At 42.6% G+C, this 21,781-nt stretch overlaps 1 protein-coding gene and 1 long non-coding RNA gene across 6 annotated transcripts in view; one reads left to right on the top strand and one right to left on the bottom strand.

Annotated features, from left to right (window-relative positions):
- Positions 1 to 3,549: 3,549 nt before the first annotated feature.
- On the bottom strand, positions 3,550 to 7,005 carry LOC106783099 (uncharacterized). 3 transcript variants are annotated; one of them, XR_011438005.1, is made up of 5 exons: positions 6,925 to 7,005; positions 6,519 to 6,687; positions 6,119 to 6,227; positions 4,337 to 4,612; positions 3,550 to 4,017 (listed from the first exon to the last, which is right to left on the bottom strand). It is a non-coding gene; the product is annotated as an uncharacterized lncRNA (long non-coding RNA). The 3 variants fall into 3 exon arrangements; XR_011438004.1 differs by having other exon boundaries at positions 3,550 to 3,989; XR_011438003.1 differs by lacking the exon at positions 6,119 to 6,227 and having other exon boundaries at positions 6,822 to 6,961.
- Positions 7,006 to 7,304: 299 nt separating this feature from the next.
- CREB3L2 (cAMP responsive element binding protein 3 like 2) overlaps positions 7,305 to 21,781 on the top strand; it is a 112,436-nt gene continuing 97,959 nt past the window's right edge. Inside the window, exon 1 of one of the 3 annotated variants that reach the window (XM_001499610.7) lies at positions 7,305 to 7,851. In XM_001499610.7, the coding sequence (XP_001499660.4) occupies positions 7,750 to 7,851 (102 nt within the window). In that variant the 5' untranslated portion in view covers positions 7,305 to 7,749. Of the gene's footprint in view, positions 7,852 to 19,933; positions 20,836 to 21,781 lie in introns of those variants that run through there. The other 2 variants (XM_070265915.1, XM_070265914.1) reach the window with 2 other exon arrangements.

Here is a 21,781-nt window from a genome sequence, read left to right as displayed (position 1 = left end):
AGTTGTTCTAAGAGGGAATTTCATAACAATAATTGCCTACATTGAGAAACAAAAGAGATCTCAAAAGACCTAACTTATACTTCATGGAACTAGAAAAAGAACAGACTAAGCCAAAAGTTAGCAGAAGGAAAGAAATAACAAGATCAGAACAGAAACAAATGAAATAGGGATTAAAAAGACAATATAAAAGACCAATGAAACTAAGAGCTGGTGTTTTGAAAAGATAAACAGAATGGACAAACCTTAGCTAGATTCACCAAGAAAAAGAGAAAGAAGACTCAAATAAATAAAATTAGAAATGAAAGAGTACCATTACAACGGATAACACAGAAATAGAAAGGGTCATAAGAAACTACTATGAACAATTATATGCCAAAACTGGACAACTTAGAAGAAATGTATAAATTCCTAGAAACGTACAATCTAACCAAGACTGAATCATGAAGAAATAGAAAATCTAAACAGATCAATTACTAGTAAAGAAATTGAATCAGCAATTAAAAATCTCCCAACAAATGAAAGTCTAGGACCAGATAACTTCACTGATGAATTCTACCAAACACTTAAAGAAGAATAAATACCAAACCTTCTCAAATTCTTCCAAAAATAGAAGAGGAGGGAACACTTCCAAACTCATCTTATGAGGCAAGCATTACCCTGATACCAAAACCAGACAAGGATACCATAAGCCAAAAAAATTACAGGTCAATATCCCTGATGAACATAGATACAACAATCCTCAACCGAATCTTAACAAACCAAATTCAACAATACATTAAAAGGATCATACACCATAATCAAGTGGTATTTATTCCAGGGATGTAAGGGTGATTCAGCATCTGAAAATAAATCAATGTGATACACCACATTAACAAAATGAAGGGCAAAAATCATATGATCATCTCAACAGATGGAGAAAAAGCATTTGACAAAATTCAGCATGCATTTACAATAAAAACTCTCGACAAAGTGGTTATAGAGGGGACATACCTCAACACAATAAAGGCCATATGTGGCAAGTCCACAGCTAACATCACACTCAATGGTGAAAAGCCAAAAGCTTTGCCTCTAAGATCAGGAAGAAGTCAAGGATGCTTACTCTTGCCACTTTTATTCAACATAGTATTGGAAGTCATAGTCAGAGCAATTAGGCAAGGAAAAGAAATAAAAGGCATCCAAATCAGAAAGGAAGAAGAAAAATGGTCACATTTGCAGATGACATGATGTTATATATAGAAAACCTTAAAGACTCCACCAAAAAAACCGTTAGAACTAATCAATGAAATCAGTAAAGTTGCATGATACAGAATCAACATACAAAAATCTTTGTGTTTCTATACACTAATAATGAACTATCAGAAAGGGAAATTAAGAAAATAATCCCATTTACAATTGCATCAAAAAGAATAAAATACTTAGGAATAAATTTAACCAAGGAGGTGAAAGACTTTTATACTGAAAACTATAAGACACTGACGAAAGAAATTGAAGAAGACACAATTAAATGGAAAAATATTCCATGATCATGGATTGCATACTACCCAAAGTGATCTACACATTCAATGCAATCCCTACCAAAATTCCAATGGCATTTTCACAGAAATACAACAAACAATCCTAAAATTTGTATAGAACCACAAAAGAGCCCAAATAGTCAAAGCAACCTTCAGAAAAAGGGACAAAGCTGGAGGCATCACATTTCCTGATTTCAAACTATACTATAAAGCTACAGTAATTGAAACAGTATGGTATTGGCATAAAAACAGACACATAGATCAATGGAACAGAATAGAGAGCCCAGGAACAAACCCATGCATATATGGTCAATTAATTTATGACAAGGGAGGCAAGAATCTACAATGAGGAAAGGACGATCTCTTCAACAAATGGTGTTGGGAAAACTGGACAGCCACACGCAAAACAATGAAACTGGACCACTATCTTACACTATACTTAAAAATTAACTCAAAATGGATTGAAGTCTTAACTGGAAGACCTGAAACCATGAAACTCCTAGAGGAAAACATTGGCGGTAACTTCCTTGATATAGGTCTTGGAACTGATTTTTTGGATCTGAGCCCAAAGCAAAGGCAACAAAAGTAAAAATAAACAAATGGGACCATGTCAAACTAAAAAGCTTCTGCACAGCAAAGGAAACCCAAAACAAAATGAAAAGGCAACCTATACAAAGGGAAAAATATTTGAAAATCATATATCTGATAAGGGGTTAATATGCAAAATACATAAAAAATTCATAAAACTCAATAGCAAAAAACCAAAAAAAACCAATTAAAAAATGGACAAAGGATCTGGATAGACATTTTTCCAAAGAAGACATACAGATGGCCAATAGGTACATGAAAGGATGCTCAACATCACTAATCATCAGGGAAATGCAAATCAAAACCACAATGAGATATCTCCTCATATTTGTTAGAATGGCTATTACCAAAAAGACAAGAAATAACAAGTGCTGGAAAGGATGTGGAGAAAAAGGAATCTCTGTGCACTGTTAATGGGAATGTAAATTGGTGTAGCCACTATGGAGAACAGTATGGAGGTTCCTCAAAAGATTAAAAAATGAAACTACCATATGATCCAGCAATTCTACTGCTGGGTATTTGTCCAAAGGAAATGAAAACACTAACTCGAAAAGATATATGCACCCCCATGTTCACTGCAGCATAATTACAATAGCCAAGACATGGAAGCAACTTAAGTGTCCGTCAAAAGATGAATGGATAAAGAAAATGTGGTATATATATAATAGAATATTCAGCCATAAAAAAAGAAGGAAATCTTGCCATTTTCAACAACATGGATGGACCTTGAGGGCATTATGCTAAGTGAAATAAGTCAGACGGAGAATGACAAATACTGTATGATCTCACTTATACGTGGAATCTAAAAAAACAAAAAACCCGAACTTATACATACAGAGAACATATTGGTCATTGTCAGAGGAGGGGCAGGAGGGGGATGAGAGAAATGGGTAAAGGTGATCAAAAGGTACAAACTCCCAGTTATAAAATAACTAAGTTCTGGGGATGGAATGTGCAGCACGGTGACTATGGTTAATAATACTCTACTGTATATTTGGAAGTTGCTAAGAGAGTAGATCTTAAAAGTTCCCATCACAAGAAAAAAAATTTGTTATTATGTTGTGACGGATGTTAACTAGACATATTGTGGTGATCATTTCACAATATATACAAATATCAAATCATTATGTTGTACACCTGAAACTAACGTAATGTTGGATGTCAATTATATCTCAATTAAAAAAGTCAAAAAAGAGCAGACCTGGAGCAAGTGCTGCTACTTTTGAGAGGATGCCAAAGAAGCTGGAAAAAGTCACCAAATTGTTAAGTTCTAAGAATGAGAGGGAAAGGGAGACTGTAGACTCATGACGTAGAACAGGAAATGGGCTGGTGAGAAGTCTTGTGTATATCCAACGGGAGACGGGCACACGGAATAAAGGAGGCGGAAAAATCTCACCATTAGGGATTGTGACATTATTATCAGAGTACAGATAAATTTAATCAAACATTTACAGTACAAATTATTTTTTATTTTTTCACGTTTTATTCACATTTATTTTTCCCTTTTAGCGTGTTCACAGAAAATCAGAACACCTTAAGCAGGAGTTTAATAGCAATTTTTGTAAGCAAAGTTACATTCCATCTCCAAGTCAAATTGGTCAAAGCTTCTCCAGTATTTACAAAAGATGATAGACAAGATGCTACAGAAAACCACTGCATCTGAAGATTTTTTCCTTTGTTCTCAAAGATGACTGGAAAAGAAAGCATTGTCTGCTGTAATCAAAAACATACCACAGGAGCCAGCCCCATGGCTGAGTGGTTGAGTTCACGCACTCCACTTCGGCGGCCCAGGGTTTCCCTGGTTTGGATCCTGGGCATGGACATGACACTGCTCATCGAGCCATGCTGAGGTGGCGTCCCACAAAGCACAACCAGAAGGACCTACAACTAGAATATACAACTATGTACTGGGGGGCTTTGGGGAGAAGAAGAAAAAAAAAACAAAAGAAGATTGGCACAGATTTTAGCTCAGGTGCCAACTTAAAAAAACAAAAACACACAGTATAAACAGTAACCATTCTACGTATCACAGCTTAGTTGAGTTTAAGATTTGTGTTTAAAATGTCCAAAATGACTGCAGTTTTACAAAATGGGCAGGGTGGAAAGTTGCAAACTTCATGTGCTTCTGGATATCAAGATTTGTTTTAGACAATGGTCATAGTTAAAAACATAGGGTACCAATTATTATATTACTTATTTTATAAAGGAAAATTTAGTGGCTTAAAACAACCTACATTTGTTATCTTTAGTTTCTGTGGGCCAGGGATCTGGATGTGGCTGAGCTGAGGCCTGTGGCTCAGGGCTTTCACAAGGCTCTGGTCTTCTCCAGACTGGACTCAGGGAGGAGCTGCTTCCACATTCACTCAGGTGGTCATCAGCAGGGTTCAAGTGCTCATGGGTTATTGAATTGAGGGCCTCAGTTCCTTGCTGGCTGTTGGCTGCACACCTTCCTCAGTTCCTTGCTATGTGGGCCTCTCCATAGGGCAGCTCACAACACGGCTTCCAGCTTCCTTCAGAGAAAGAAAGCAAGAGAAGAAGAGAGAACAAGCAAGTCAGGAGTCACAATCTTCTTCTTTTTTCTACCAGCTCATCACTTTTGCTATATTCTGTTTGTTAGAAGAAAGTCCCCAGGTCCATCCCACACACAGGGGAGGGAGTTACACAAGGGTGTGAACACCTGGAGGCAGGATCACTGGAGCCATTTTAGAAGCTGCCTACCACATGGGGCATAACTGAAACTGAGGACGAAGAAGTAAAAATTTCCCTGGATTAGGGTGAAACCATGCCTCCTACCCACAAGGTTAAAGTGGGGAACAAAGTAACGAGAGTTTCTGAGCTTGCCTTGCTGAACAACAGGAGGACTGGTGATACGGAAGCAGCTGGCTGATAGCCCTCTCTCCCCCGAATGAGCATCATGCAGGAGGATTGAGAAGCTAAAAGGACCTATTGTAAACTTGAGATATCACAGACTAAAAACCCGCCGTATGCAACATGTAGAACCCCTCAAATTTGCACATGCGACCCATGAAGAAATATGAAAGACAGTCGCACCTGTGCAAAGAACTCTTATGACTTCAGCCCCTAAGACCACAAGCTCCCCCTCCCCTACCTACAACTCCAAATAAAAATCCTTGCTTGGGGCTGGCCCTGTGGTCAAGTGGTTAAGTCTGCTTTGCCAGCCGAAAGTGGCCCGGGGTTTGCTGGTTCAGATCCTGGGTGCAGACTTACACACCAGTCATCAAGCCATGCTGTAGTGGCATCTCACATAGAAGAACTAGAATGACCTAAAACTAGGATATACAACTATGTTCTGGGGCTTTAGGGAGGAGGAAAAAAGAAAAAGAGGAAGACTGGCAACAGATGTTAACTCAGGGCCAATCTTCCTCACCAAAGAGAGAGAGAAAGAGAAAAAAACCCCTTGCTTGTAGCTTTTTGGGGAGTTCAGGATTACAGAGTTAGCTGCCCATTCTCCTTGCTCAGCCCTTTGCAAAAAAATTCCTACTTTGTTCTGCTACACCTGGTGTCAGAGATTGGCTTGCTGTGTGACAGGTGGGCAAACCCACTTCAGGTTTGCTAACATAACCAGAGGCGGACTTGGTCAAAAGCAGAAATGTCTGACGGATAAATATTTGTATCCCAATATTAAGGAGGGTGTACATGTTTCTTACCTCACTTGCTCATGATGAGCGTTACGCTAAAAGAATAGGAAAGGTCTTTAAAAATTGAAAAGATAATCTCTGAAAAGAATGCGATGAAGGAAGCAGCAGATTAGAAAGTAAAAACCAAGGACCAAGAGAGAAATAAGAAAACTCTTATACGAGGAAGGTGCATGCCCATTCACTAGAATTTCTACTAAAGCCTTAAAATACTCTCAAAAGATCCAGGAGATGGGAGCAGACAAATGGAATAGTTTCCATGATAAACTGCTGCTTAAAGGCAACATGGAATTCCAAAATATTTGACTGACTCCACCCACTAGGAAATACTTGTGAAGGGGACAAAGTAATGCTGAATACCTGGATGTTCCATTCTGAGAAACTTCTAGAGAAAACTGCCAAAGACTCCTTCATATTTAAAATGAGCAAACTATGTTTTCAAGGACTTTGTTTCCTTAAAAGGAAGAGTCTAAAAGAAGGAAGGAAAATCACAATGTTGGAGGAAAATACTTTATAATAGGCTCTGTCTTCCCTAATCTAAAAAGGACTGGTGGTCTGGCCCCTGCCCATCTCTCAGGCCTTGTCTCCCATCACTCACATGCACATTATGCTGCAGCCACACTGGCCTCCCTGTTAGTCAGCGAAACACCAGCTCCTCTCCTAACCTCATTTCGTTCAGATCTGTGCTCAAATATCACCAACCTAGAAAGAACTTCCTGATTGCAATCTAAACTAGCATCGACCTGCCCCATCCTCTTACCTCGCTTTTATTTTTCTTTAGAGCAGTTACCACTTTCCGAAATTATGCCTTTCTTTATCTGTTTCTTGCCTGACTCCTCCACTGAGATAAAAGCTGTAATGAATTCAAGTTCTTTAGCTCACTGCTCTGGGACCTGGAAACGCAAGCCATTGACTCTTATCCACAGCGTCTGTTGAGTGAACGAGGGGAAAAATAGAATAAGCGAAGCCCATAACAAAACACGTCAGGAGAAAACCGTAATAGAAAGAGGGCGAAAAATGTGAAGAACAATTTGTTAGAATGTGCTACTACAAATTCACGCACAAGGGGGAATAGTTATCTTCGTGTATAATACTTAATTCAATTTTTAAAAATGCCGAAAGACTCAAATGAGCTAATCTACTTAAAAATATTTAGGACAGTATACAAATCTGGCCGCACAGCAACTCTTTCTTCTAGACGGGCGCACTAATTTCTGTGGATTCTCAGCAAAGGAACTGAGCTCACCCCCTCTTTTATAAAATGTATTCTTGTCGCTATTTGATTGGCAGTCCGTCCCAGCAGCCCCTTTATCATTGGCCGCGTCCTCAGTCCTTCACTCCCAGATCCAAGCACTCATTGGTCCGCTTCCTCAGACAGCCGCAGCTGGCCGTGCTCAGGCGGGAGGAGTTCTCCGGTGACGTCAACGGCACGCCCTGCCCACATTCCAAAGCCTGGGCGGAGACTTCCCGGTGTCCCCGCCTTTGGGGGCGGGACAGGGCGGAGAGCAAGACTTCTGATTGGGTAGGGCGGGCGAGGTGAGTATCCGATTGGTCGCTTCCCTGGAGGGAGGTGGAGTCGTACAGGGTCCTGGAGTGGAGCTGAGGAGCTCTGGGGAGTCTCAAAGTTTGTGTCTGGAGCGGTAGTGGCAAGTGGGCTTATTGCGAAGGGATTTTCTTGAGATGAGAGCTTATCTCCTGCCTTCATTTTGGATACACACTCTGCTTTAACCCCTTCAGCCTTCAGTCTGATCCCTGGACAGCCTGTCTCCCCCGGGGATTCTCACATCTCCGTGGACACCGGACGGGAGCCCCCAGGCAGAGGAGCGAACGTTTTCCTTCTTAAGTGCATAAGCTACACTCACACGCACACACGCACGCACACATAGACACACACGCAACACACGCGCGCGGAGCCGGATCGCCCTCGGAGGCGGCTCTGCCCGCTCCCCTCCTGCCCTCAGCATCCTCGGCCCAGCGCACCTCGGACCATCATGGAGGTGCTGGAGAGCGGGGAGCAGAGCGTCCTGCAGTGGGACCGCAAGCTGAGCGAGCTGTCAGAGCCCGGGGAAACCGAGGCTCTCATGTATCACACGGTGAGGACTCAGCGGGGCGGCGGAGGGGCGGCTTGGAAGGGGGAAGTGTTGTCAGCGAAGGAACAGCTGAGGACAGGGACCAGGGATGGAAGTATTTGGGAAGAGTTATGCCCAGAATGAAGAGATCTGGGGAGAGATGTGGTCTTTCTTTGTGAACAGATAAATGTGGGCAGCTGGCCCTTTTAAACTTTTAATAACAGTAACGATACATTGTGTTCCTTTAGCAATTTTTACTTTTTCCCGACGCTTTTTTACGTCTGTAATATTTCCTATTGCCATCAGTGCTGTAAAGCGGGAGAGGGGGTAGATGTTTTGAGAATAATATGCCTCTGTTTAGTTTACTACTGATTTTTGTGGGAAGGTTTTTGAAAACTAAACAAAATAAAGTAGGATTTTCTTCATTCCCTTCGCCTCCCTCTTTCTTTGCTTTCTTTCTTACTTTTATTTCAAGCAGTACACCTCTGTGTGTGTGTGTTTTGGAAAGGCCTTCGCATTAGGAGGAAGACTACTTTATTTGGCTTCTTTAACTGTAACAGCCAAGAAATCGGCTTCCTCCCTCTTCAGGAGAAGGATCAGCAGAGGGATATGGAAAATCTGAGGCAGTTGCATATTTCAGAAAGACTTTGGAGATGGTGGGACAGCTCACCAGTTCCTTTTTCAGTCTTATGCTTCAGAGACCCCTCTGGGGATTATACTGTCACAGAGCACGCACATTTCTTTTCAAGTTTTCAATTTCAGTTTTTTGGTATTAAATTTGCAAAATGAAACTGGATTTCCAATAGCCAGCACTGATATACGACTTTATGTGAGATCTCTTTGTTTCTTTTTTTTACAAACGCAGAGTTTGTAATTAGAGAGCGAGGGAGAACACTAATAAGAAAACGAGAGGCTTGGCTGTGTCCCCTTCACGATTCTTTTAATGGGGTCAGTGCCAGGATATTTGAAACTTTTGCAAAATGGCCTGCAGGCTCCACCTCTTCGGCCTTTGCCTCTGGCTGGCTGACGTTATTTTGGGAAAAGGGATGAGGGCCTCCCTGTGATTCCCACCAGAGTGTTTGTGGTGGCTGAGCACGGTTTGTTTAAAAAATGCAGAGTGCAGGGCCGAGAGGGAGTGGTGGTTCACTCTGGGGCAAAAGCCAGCTGTGTGGTCGGATCTGCTGGGTTTGCTCACAGAGCCTGTCCTGAGGAGAGCACGTGGGCTGCTTTTGGATTGGGGGCCCAGATGTGCTTCCTGTTGGAGAGGACTTCCAGCATGTTGGCCGTCAAATATCTTCTGATAATTGGGTGTTTCAGATGTTTCTACTGGCATGGGCTTCATTTTAACCATTTGCGGAGGGGCAGCTCTTCTCTTTTGTTCTTAAAGGTGCTGTGGACATGTCTCATCCAGCAGCTGTAATGCCACGGCTGTGGGGTTGTCTTTCAGCTGGTGGAATGAATGATGCGCAGGCGTCCACATTCCCTTTCTCGGGCCCTGCGGCTTGCGTTTGTGAGATCACAGGCCAGGGTTCGAGATGCTGCCTGTGACTGGGACATTAACTCCAGGCAGAACAGCTTGGACTGGCTCTAATTAACATCTTTGTGCACAGTTTCAGGGCTAGAGACCTTACCTTCCTTTTGGTATTAAGGGCTCCGTTTTTCTATGTCGTTCTAATGAAGCAGTGATGTGTGATTATTTTCCTTCTAATTTTATTTTTTCTAAATGACTTTTATGTCTGTCACTTAGGGACGTGTCTTCTGGGCACCTCACTCATATAAAATGCTACTTATCATTGCTGCAAGTCATTACCAACAAACTCTGTATATCAATTAGTGTTGAAAGAGGTGTTGGATTTAGTAGCACAGACGACTGGATTATATTCCTTCTAAACTCAGGGGAGTTTGGCAGAGATTTGAAAACAGATAACTTTCCCATCTGTTTCTTGAACACTGTTGGGTATCTAGTTGCAGAGCTAGTTATTGGTCCATAATGTGGAATGGCCTGACCTCCAAGTGGAGAAAGGATGGCCCGATTGTGCATTCATTCAAAAATTTATTTGTTCTTTCAATTAATAGTTATTGAATATCTTCCATATGCCAAACACTGTTCTAAGCACTTGGGATACATCAATGAACAAAAGCGGACAAAAATTCTTGACCTTGGAAAGCTTTTATTCTGCAGGATGTGTGTGTGTGTGTGTGTGTCTGTGTGTTAGGGAAGAGAAACAATAAATGATAGACATAATAAGAAAGTAAGTGACATAGCGTGTTAGACAATGTAAGTGCTATAGAAGAAGTAAAAGCAGATCAAGATGAGGGGAATGGAGAACACAGGATGGAGGAAGGGCAAAATATGATTTTGAATTGAGTGATCAGAATGAGCATCCTGTAGAAAGTGGATCTGAACAAAGGCTTGAAGGTAGGGAGAATGTTAGCTCAGCAGGATGAAGAGCCAGAGCACAGGCCCTAAGGTGGGAGTGCGCCTGGCAAGAGCCTATGGTAAATCACCTTCTGTTTTCGATCCCCTCATTTCGGTCACTTATTTTCCTGGTAAATGCAGGTTACTTCTGTGACACTATGTCTGTTTTTGGAATGGCCCAGTGAAACTTTCTAAGTTGAATGGATTGGGCTTTGTACAGGGGGACGAGAGCCTGCAGGGAGGCTAAGGTGCAGATATAAGTTAGGAAAGTGGTAAGATATGATAATAGCTACAATCTCTTGAGTATTTATTATCTGACAAGAAGACCTGGCTTCATGGCTCTGCTACCTGTGCTGTCCTACAGGGCCCTACACTTGGTTCCATGCTCTGCTGTCACCATCTTGAAATCCTTAATTTTTTTTCTTTTGGTGAGGAAGATTGTTGCTGAGCTAATGTCTGTGCCAATCTTCCTCCGTTTTGTATGTGAGATGCCACCACAGCATGGCTTGATGAACGGTGCGTAGGTCTGGCCTGGGATCTGAACCTGCAAACCCCAGGACACCAATGTGGAGCACATGAACCTATCCAGTATGCCACTGGGCTGGCCTGAAATCCTTAGTTTTGAACAAAGGGCCCCACATTTTCATTTTCCACTGGGGTCCCACAGATTATGTAGCTGGCCATGCTGAAAGTCATTATGGTAAATGTGCTTTACAAAAATTATACAATCGAACCCTCTTAATGACCCAATGAGAGAGCCATTTTTATTATTCCCATTTTACAGATAGGAAAACTGAGGCTTAATGAGTTTAAGTGACTTGGTAAAGGTCCCATTAGCGACAGAATCAGAATTCAAACTCAGGTCTGCCTGCCTCCAAAGGCCAGGTTCTCGCCCATATGCTAAATAAATGAAGGACTCAGAATTAAAGAGAAGAAACTGAGTCAGAGGATGGGAGAGGATCATTGGGGAATCAGAAACTGCTGCGCCTGAAGACAGCTACTATTTACCTGAAGTGGCAGTGCCAACCATTGTACCTTCCTAGTGTGATCACTCTATTTGCTCTAAATAGGGATTTAGTTACCACATGCATGATTGCTAATGCCCTGTTTGAGCAAACCTGTCACCTACCTGATTTTAAAAACATAGGAGGTTCAAGTTGCCTGAGGCTGATATTGTACGTCTCTCAGGCGCCTTCTGTGAGCCATCAGGACCAATGTTTTTCTCATTTGGTTAGTTAGGAAGCAGACTTTCTGGTCCAGAAGGACAAAGGCTTAGAGGAGATAGGTTCAAAGTCTCCATAATAATGAAGCACATAGATAGGGCAAATAGGGACTTCCTTGTTAGATCCTGAATTATTAGAATTTTGGGCTTTCTCTTGAAGCTTAAAAAATAGTTCCCATACAGATAATGAAATACTATTTTAAATCAGTGAGTAGTAGTTTTATGAAAGCTGTTGCTTCTAGAGTGGATCTAGTCTAAAAGTGTGTTCCGAAAAGATGGCAGATCTAAAAATGATGTGTGTATCTTATGGTTTGAAATCATTGTGAGAAATCTTGTGCCTTCCCCCAAACCTGCCTGGATGTTGGACATTTCTGACATATATGTTGTGTTCCTATAAGATTCTGTGCCAATTACATTTCCGGGAATTCACTGTGGGGTTTTGCAATTTAAAGAACAAAACAGTCTATAAATATTATCTGTGTATATCATATATGCACGGACTGTGTCTGGAAGGATAATTGATTGTTTCTGGCAAGGGGACTTGGGAAACTGGAGGTCAAGAGAGGAGGGAGGGAGAGGAAGTTATTTACATTCTATTCTTTTGTACTGCTCAAATTTTTCCCTGCTGAATGTATTTAGAAAATGAAAAATTACAACTTAAAGGCACCATGTAAAACTGGACTAGAGGTAATTTTAGCCTGAGCTTCCTTGGGGGCAAAGGGGGACCTGGTGTGCATTGATGTTCAACACCCCTGAGTCTGAGGTGGCCTTGGGTGAAGAATACAGGAAGCAGGAGTGCCTGGTGGAAAGGGGCTCTCAGGCCGGAAGATTAACAGTGAGTTTGTGTATGATAAACTTTGTGATCCTGGTAACTTTCTTATATCTCAGTTTCGCGATCTGAAAAATAGAGCTTTCATAAATTTTTACAACAATTTTATCTTTTAAAAAAGTATATGGTAAGAACTACTAAGTCTTTGCAAAGAGAATGACAGCAGTTCTGGTTGTTCTCAATGCTAAATTCGTATAAATCCAATTCTTTGTAAAATTTGTTTAGTGGTTATGCTACTAAAATGTTATGTCCAGTTAGTTCTTAAAGTGAAATGACTGATCCCAGACAGTGGTAGGTGGAGAGCTGAGGGAATGTTCAACCTGCCTGGTACCCGGATGTAAAGACCATCTGGCTTCCACATCTGTCACTGATTGCCAGAATAGAGTTGGCTAATCTCCCAGGCTAGTGGTTTCCCCTTCCTCCTGGCTGGCCCGGAGACTGATATGGCTCCAATGGGATATTGAAACTTTTGATTTGATGTTCGCCTCCCATTGTTGGCCCCTGGCCAGGTTCTGAGGGGGAACCTGGGCCCTTGTGGCCTGAGAATATCATTACTTCTGGTCACAAAGCAAATAAAGGTGAGGAGCTCTGGTAGGAGACAGATTGTGGAGTAAGTATAATTTGTCTTCAAGGCCCTTGCTTCACCTTTCTTCACTTTCATCCCTTTCATGTTTTCTTCCCTTCTTGGGCCCCACGTGGTTCCCAGAATGGTGTTCTCTTTCCAACTCCTTTTTTGCAACTCTTACATTTTGCTTTCAGGAAAGATTTGATAAACTTATCCTAAACATTGAAGTATTTGTAAGTCTTAACATATGACCCCTAAGTGGGCATTTCTGTTTAACAATAATTACATCAGTTCAAAAGGGTGAATCTCTAAATGGAGAACTTAAGGCAATAGCCAGCAAGTAGGGGAGGAATATTTGGGGCATGGGGGAGAGTCCTCACTATGCCATACATGTGGCCCTTATTCATAAGGCAGCCTTACACATGTGTTGCTAATTTATCTATGATCTAAGCAGTTTTCATTGGTGTGGTGAAAAGTCTTTGGCTCATTATATTACTGTGTCTGCAATTGTTCTCATGGTGTTAATGTGAGTTGGTGAAAGGTGACTTGGGCACAATCCTGAAAGGTGAGAGGGCAGTACTGAGTTTGGTACTTGCCCCCTTTCTTGAAAGATCCCTCAGTGATAATATTCTATGGAAGCAGGGAGCTCTGATATGAAGTTGCTGTTGCAGGAGAAATGAGGCAGTGCATCTAGATTGATAAATGAATTAAATTACAATGCTTGCAGCTGCATGCAGCTGAAAACTGATAAAGATTGCCTATACAATAAGTAGATCATTATGTCATGTCGCAAGAGGCCTAGAATTATAGCTTATTGTTTGTCTGATTCAGCAGCTCCTCCGTGTCATCATGGACCTAGATTTCATCCATCTATATGCAGATTTCATCTTCAGGTTGGAGGCAACCTGAAGGCAACTCAAACCCATATAAGTTTCAGGGGTTCAATTCAAAATGACAACATCCAGAGGAAGAAGAGAGGTTGTATCTTCCTTGTGTCCCTTTTTAGGATGGAAGAAACTTTTTTCAGAAGCCCCCTAGCTGATTTCTCGTTGAATTTTGTTGGAAAGGATTGGATTACGTGACTATTTCTAAACCAATGGCTAGAAAGGGATTGACGTGATTGGCTTAGATTAGTCGTATGGGGATGGAGGAGATTTTGGAGTCTCAACCAGTGTGACCATTTGTAATGATCATTAGTAAAGTAGCCTGAGTTGATAGTTCCTTAAAAAAAGATGTGTTTGTTTAACCAATGGCTCTTTTTCTCACAAAGATGGTGTAGCAAATGGAAAATGTTTTAAAGTCCACAATAATTAGCCTCGGTAGCAAAAGATCAGGCTAAGTTCTGTGCCACTTGCAAAGATCTAAGGACGTTATTTAGCTGTGCTAATAGTGCCCAATGAAGGAAAACTAAGACAGGAATAGTCTCTGAAATGCATGCAAAGGCTGTCAGGGAGGTAGTACTGCTGTGTCCCAACTCACTATCTAGGAAATGTGAAATTAACTATATTGTCTGAACTCTCTGCATCAAGGTCAAAGATCAGGGCTGGAGGTAACTAGCTGAGCCTGTAATCGCGCTCACCATGCAAGACAAGAATGACTTGTTCTGTTCGAGGCCTTCCAACCTTTCAGCAGGCAGAAAGCTAAACGTCATTTTTCAAAGAAGCTGTTTTTCCAGTTGCGTATGCCTGTTCAAATAAAGATAAGGCCACATGTGCCTGTTTGCAGCTTGAACTACCTGCCTCAGCCCGGCTTGGCTGTGACCTCTCTGCTGACTGTCTTGGGGCAAATGGCCCTAGGCCTTGGCTGGCCATTTGGTAGGGTTGAGGGCCTGTGGCTGCAGGGTGTCTGAATTGGCCGGGTGAATGATTTTATGAATGAGGGAGTAGTGTCCACATTCCCTGCCTCTGTAGTGTCAGGATTGAAAGGAAATGACGAGACCCACCTTCTTTGTGTTAACCTTGAGCCTATTCCTCCTTCGCTCTGCTCACCGCATGATCTTGGGCTCTTCCAAATGAAGTTCCAGGTGACCTCAACTTTTCCCTGAATGGAATTGTCTAGGTTATCCATTAGGCACATGGGAGGCAATGGTCCATTTTATCTATGGAGAATCTGAGGCCTAGAACAGTAAAGAGATTTGCTAAGCTGGAACACAAGCTCCTTGACAGGAAATGTGAGTTTGCCTGCCCTCTACTCCCAGGATGCTTAGTCAAGCACAGGATGCTCAGAGATACATAGCTGCTTGATGCACAGTTAAATGGAGTGAGGCGGTCTTAGAGAATGGATAAGCTCAGTGACCGTGGCCTGTTTTGTTAATATATTTGTTTAACTGGATTCTTGTAAATGCTTCTGCAAATCTGAAAATTTAGCATGAAAATGACTTGGGTTATTTGGTGTTAATATCTTTTCTTGTTTAGTTTAGGAAACAAGATGGGAGGGAGGGTGGTTGTATCACAGTCCAGTTTCCTCTAGAGTAGAGTTGAAGGCGGCAGTGTGGAAAGGGTGGGCTTTGAGCCTGGCAGCTTTGGTGTTCAGGGCCACTGGTTCTCTGGTGACCTTGGGCAAGTTACCTTACCTCTTTGGGTCTCAGTTTCTTCACACGTCACTGCCTGGCCCAGAGTAGACACTTTTGTACCCTCTCCCCTAAGTCAAATGTCTTCTCTCTGGGGAAGAGGTGTCCTGAGCTTAGGAGTGTGACATCATTCAGGAAGTACAGGAGGCCTGTAATTTTTTTCTCTCACGCATCTTCATTTCCTCTCCTCCCGAGCTTCTACCTTCTGCTATAAACACAGGTCTCTGCCTTGAACACATGTTTGCCAGATGCTATTGCCCCTTCTCACTCATTTTTCCTCTCTTGCTTACTGCCAGGTTTTCTCAAACAACTGGTTAATAGTTACGGCCTTTATTTCCTTGCTTTCTACTTACTCCCGTACCCTGTATGTTCTGGTTCCTACTGCTGCTAGAAGGTCCTCCAACTTCTCCCTAACCACTAACTCCAGTCTTTTCTCTGTTCTTACCTGGTAGGCCCCATGGAATTATTAGGCAATATTGGCCACAAGGTCATCTTGTGACTTGTTCTTGCTTTGGCTTCCATGACACTCTGGCAGGCTTAGTTTTTCCTCCTTCACTGGCTTCCTTACCATCTGTTAAAATGTGAGTGTTTGGTACTTGGCCTTCTTTTTTCCCTGTATGCTCCCCTGGGCTCCTCTGTCAACTTTAAAACAGCTGATTCTCAGGTTTTTATGTCTGTTCTTTGTCTACTGACGGAAAATGGGAGATCTTTGGAGTATGACCCAAGATTCTTCTGGGCCCTCATTAGCTGTAGACCAGCTCTGGCTGGGTAACCCTTGAATCTTCATGATGTGTTACTCTGACCAAGAAGAGTTGGAGACACTTTGATCCTCTTTATCACTGTACCCCATTTATCTCAGGAAATGTTTAGTGACTCAGCTCTCCTGCAGTGTAAACCCATGAGAAGCTCATGAGTCATTACTGGGATACAGCTGTTTCTAGAGTCAATGTTACCCATCAGATGCAGGCCGTGTTTTGGCTGGGTTCGTGCTTACTCTTCGCTGGGGAAACCCTGTGTGGCGTTCTCTGGTGGTATGTCTAACTTTTTCTAGGATTGTGTGGAAGGTCAATGCAAAAGTCAGACACAACTTCTTAGATCATGTACCATTTTTTCCTCTGGTGTGTATTGCTGCTTTCAAGCTCATTACAATTGCCTCAAATTGAACTGCCTGCGTTTGAGTTGTTCTGTTCTGGTATAATTTATCTAAACTTTACTGACATTACTGAAGAGCTTTGAATTTTTTAAGAGTTGAGATGGGGTGCTCTGAGCCACTTAAATTTCTATGCCTGCTTCTTGTTAGAAGTACCAATGGGGGCTCTTGGAAGAGAGTTTTTCTTGGGAGCATAAAGTACTTAGATGTGTGAACTCAATTGTAGGACAAGTTACTTGACGTCCCAGGTGTCAGTTCCTCCAGCTGTAAATGCTGCATTAGTATTACACGTCCCTGCGTTTCCTTTAACTCCACAGTTCTGTGCTGAGTATCATGCTCCTATCCTTGAGAGTCTTTTATCTTTAGAAAGTGGATAATATAAAGCAACAACAAGAAGATCCAGTTGATTGCCTATTTCAATGGGGCAACTGCGTTGGCAGGTGTCGTTTGCGTTTTGTAGCCTCTGATTTCTGACTAGAAACCTCGCTTCAGTAAAACCCAGACAGAATAAAGAATGGAAAACAGAGAGGCACAGAGGTAGGAAATATTTTTTTAACATCAGAAAAAAAAAACCCCACCAAAACCAAAAAAACCCTCTTCAGACTTCTTGGCAAATAAGATGAGTCTGGGGAAAAAAAAAATCCACAAACAGTTTTCTAGTTGTCTGAGAGGAAAATCCTGGTTTTTGACATTTCATATCTTGGAAATGTCTGAATAGTTTTTGTTTAAAGGGAAATTCCTTTTGGCTGAGAAAGAGCCTGCAGGATTCAAACTGATAGGGTGATGTTTTTAGAAAACTTGGAGGAAATAAGCATCTGTGATGAAAATGCTTTCTCACCGGCCAATTGTGTGGTACAGACATTTAAATCTGAGGTTACCAATCATAGTGTTTTAAAGGTGAACCGTTGACTTCTTCCTTCCTCTTGCTTCCTATCTGTGCATCCTGGGGAAAAATCTCTCACAGCTGGTCCTTCCTGCAATCTGAGGAACTTAGTGAACTGCTTTTCTAAACCTGTGCGTGTTCCAGGCAGGAAGATATGTATTCTTGACCTCATGGCTCTCCCACTAGAGTGGGGAGGAAGATATGTAAACAAGTCATTAAATTACAAGTTCTTAAATACCTGGTGTACGTTTTGCTTTAGAGCCGTATTCAAAGTATTTCTGAAGCACAGAGGATGGAATAACAATTCTGAAGGAGATGGAGAGTTTGGGAACGCTTCGCAGGGCAGGTGGTATTTGCAGTGGGTCCTGAAGTACAAATAGGAATTAAATAGGAAATACAAATAGGAATAGAAATCTCCAGGCAGTGGGAACAGCAGATATAGAGTAGGAATGTGTAAAATATCATGGCTGATTCTGGGAATCCCGAGTAGTTTTAGGTAGTTTGAGAATAGGGTGCTCCGTGGGGAGCGTTGGGAGATGCAACAAGATCTTAAAAGGTTTGCACGCTTTGTTAATCATTTGGATGTTCCTTTGTGGGCAGTAGGGTGGGAGGCTTTTAAAGCTTTTTACAAGAGAGGGACAAGAGTAGAAATGTAATTTCAAAAGGAAATCTTAGTTGTTATGGAGGATGGATTGGAGGGCAGAATCAACGGCAGCAAGATGATCTGCGGGCTGGTATTTCATCCGTGAAGCAGAACAAGACACTGAGGGCCTGAACCAGACAGGGAGGAGCACATGAATACAAGAAAGAGCTAGGAGCTAGACGTGGAGACTTGGTGACTAGGGGAATGAAAGGGGAAACAGGAGACTTTCCTGTTTTCTGAAGTGGCAGACTAAGTTGATGGTGCTGCCATTGACTCAGAAAGGAAATATTTGGAGCAAGAATGAGTTTGGTGGGAAAGATAATGTGTTCAGTGTCAGACTTGGTGATTCTGATGTGTTTGTGGAGTGTTCAGGAGAGATCCTTAAAAGGCATTTGGAAATTTGGATCTGGAATTCTGGAGGAAGTTTGGACTGGAGATGTAGATTTGGGTGTTACGAGCGTAGTGGGGGAGAAGTGAAGTCAATAGTCCATCTAAGATAGTCCAGGGAGGTCAAGGTGAGAGTGAGGAGCATGAGAGAAAGCTGAGGATGGAGCCCAGGGGGCACTTGAAGAGTTGGCAGGGGAAGAGTAGGCTGCAGATGGAACTCAGAAAGAACTGGCAGGAAAATGAGGAGAAAATTCAGGAAAGTCCCATCACAGGATCCAAAAGAGGGGAGAGTTGTTGCAGAGTGGTCAAGGTAAATAACGGCTGTGTGTGCTCTTCAGCTGACTGCCAAGCACTCCAAGGACTGTGTGTGTGTTAGCTCAGGGCAGTACCTGTGTTTCTGAGCCACAGAGGCCTCCCTGTGGTCTGTACCTGTGGTCATGCTATGTGGCATTGTGCCCGGGGAGTGGAGGCCTTGTTTCCAGGAGAGAGTAGAACCTGCAGAAGGGCAGGAACTGAGAGGAAGTAGGCAGGGTGGATGATATATGCAATACTGCCTCTTTCTTTCTTTATGTTTTTGTAAAAGATTAAAATCAATCCTCAGAGATGGCCTTGGAGATTGTCACGGTGCCCTTGCAGTTTTATGAGGATCCTTTCTTCATTCCTCGCTCCACCCTGAGTCCATCCCTCCATGATGTCCTTCCAGTTGGCCAGGAGGGGTTTGTGCGTGTGTCCCTGTGTGCACATGTCATTATGGTCCTCAGACTTTGGAACATGCAAAAGGATGGTCTCTGGACTCACACCTGTAGAAGAGGGTTGGTTTTTATCAAATGCCTGTAAGGCTTCAGTCTTTTCCTTTCTGTATTTCTTCTGACTCTTGCCACTGAGAAAGTGTCAGGTGGACCCACTGAGTGCCAAAGATGAGTTTGATCACAGAGACGTCAACAATTTTCAAATAATAGAAAAATAGAAGAAAACCGTAATTTGCCTTGTTTTTTATATCACATAAAAATAGGGGCAGCTGAGGACAAATGGTTTTGTAATGAGAATATGAGCCTGAGGGCTTTCCAGCGGAAGGAACATTAAAATAAATGATGCAGCGTCAAAGAAAATGTGCAGCTACAAGCAGGGCCTGGATTTCAGGACCTACAAAGGAGGTTCTGGAAGGACACCCTCCCCCTCCCCATGCCCCCAGCGTTCTGGGCTGGATTCCGCCCTTGCTCTCTGCTGCTTCCAGGATGTTGCTTTTGTGGGAGGAGCAGCCCTGTGGCCAGGACTGAAGTCGGCACCTAAGGGCCGAAGAAAGAAGGGAGTCGAGAGTGAGGAGAATTCTGCACAAGGAGGAACGAGGCAGCCCTTCTCAGTTTGGAGCGGAACAGACTCCTGCAAGCAGAAATTAAGTTTAGAATTCACCCCACAGTTTCACTCAGTGTGGGTTAAGTGGGTCTCTTGACTAACTGGGAAACAGATTACTTTCTATCACATTATTTCCAGAGCAAAACGTCTTGTGAATACGAAGCACCTATGTTATAAACTTTAAAAAAAAAATAGATAATTTTTTAGAACAGCTTTAAGTTCACAGCAAAATTGAGCAGAATTTACAGAGTTCCCATCCACCCCTTGCCCTCCTCCCACCATGCACAACTTACCCTGCTGTCAGCATCCCACTGTTAGACACTTTTGGAATGTGGCTTCATAAGCCAGGGTTACTTCTGGCAGCTTTTGATTTTAATTTTGTTTTTTAAAATTAGTCACAGACGAGCTTCCTTTTGTAGTCATACAGGAAGCCAAATTACCCGGCAAGGGCCTTAAGCATATATGTGTGAATGTTTGTGTGTAGGCTGTTTTTGTTTTGTCTTAATAAAAACCTACTTCAAGCAATTTAGGAGCAGACCTATAGATTTTGGTGGGATATAATTAAATTAAAAAGTTAACATATGGTGTGTTGCCCGCATCTCCACTTACAAATAGCGTAGGCACTGGACACTGTCCTTTGGAAAGGAGGGTGGGATCGTGTGGGAGAAATGCTATATTTTTTGTAACCGAAGAACCCGAAGGCGATCTTTGTAACTATGACTTTTAACTTCCTACCCTGAGATGGTATTCATTTCTGAGGCACTGCCAGGAGTTGTTTTTCTGGTTCTGCTCTGGATTTGCAAGTTTTCTTTCCAGGGCTCTCCTGCAGCCCGTGACCCACATTTGGGAGCAGCTGGAAGGCCTGGGGCTTCGGGCTGAGGAGGCCGAGGAGGTGAGACCAAACCCAGATGGAGACAGACCTGTCCGCCTTGGGCTCCAGGACCTCATGTTCTAACCAAAGGGCTCCAGCGACCCCGGAAATCTTAATGTAAGCATTTTCATGTGTGATGAGAAAGAGGCAGAAAAGTAGCAGCCAGAAAAACATTTGGTTTTTCAGGTGTGTTTACATATGGAGGAACATGAGGTGGGTCGAAACCCAGTGTTTCTTTTTTTATTTAAATACAGACTTATAGGAGGAAACTGAAATTAAGCCTGGCCCAGCTGAGGGGTGGGATGGTTGAGTGGATTGAGCCTGGTGAATTTTTAGCCTTCTTATTCTTACCCTTCCTCTTTCTGTTGTGGGATTCTGAATGTCCTGCTGTCTGCTGATTGCTCAACCATGGTGGGAGAGGGTTGGGAGAAAAAGCCGAGATTTTGGAGTCAGCACAAACTTCATAGCCCTTATCACCACCAACAAATTATTTATTTAGTGCTTTCTGGCTCTGTCAACGTGGCCCTCATATCTAACGGTGGTATCCACCCTGTGTGTTGAAGTAACGGATGAGGCTGATCACAACCCAGGGGCTCTGTTGGCTCAGCCTCCGCTTGGGGCACTCTGTACGCAGCCTTGTTGGGAAGCTGCCAGAACAGTGCCGAGCACATCATAGGTGTCCAAGAAAATATTTGCTGAATGAATGGGTGAATGAGTGACTGGGTACCTTTCTGAGGCTATTCCACAGGGCCATGATGGAAGATGAGTGACATGATGTAAATAAAGTGTCTGTCTCCGTGCCTGGTACATGGCCTCTAAGGAGATATTGGGTTCCTGGCCTCCATTTTTCTACTCCAATAATTTCAGAGAGGTATAGGAAGAAAACTCTTGCTGAATTCTAAATTTAAGGAAATAGTAGTAGATAGAATAAAGCCTCTCTAATGTAAGCCTAATTTATTTGTTATTTGATTAAGTTTAGTTAACACCCATCACTTCATATAGTTACAAATTGTTTTCCTTGTGATGAGAACTTCTAAGATCTGCGGTCTTAGCAACTTTCAAA

Source organism: Equus caballus, chromosome 4, assembly GCF_041296265.1.
Source record: "Equus caballus isolate H_3958 breed thoroughbred chromosome 4, TB-T2T, whole genome shotgun sequence".
NCBI classification, from domain to species: domain Eukaryota; kingdom Metazoa; phylum Chordata; class Mammalia; order Perissodactyla; family Equidae; genus Equus; species Equus caballus.
The sequence above is the reverse complement of the archived record's forward strand: the minus strand, read 5'-3'. Positions and strand labels throughout refer to the sequence as shown.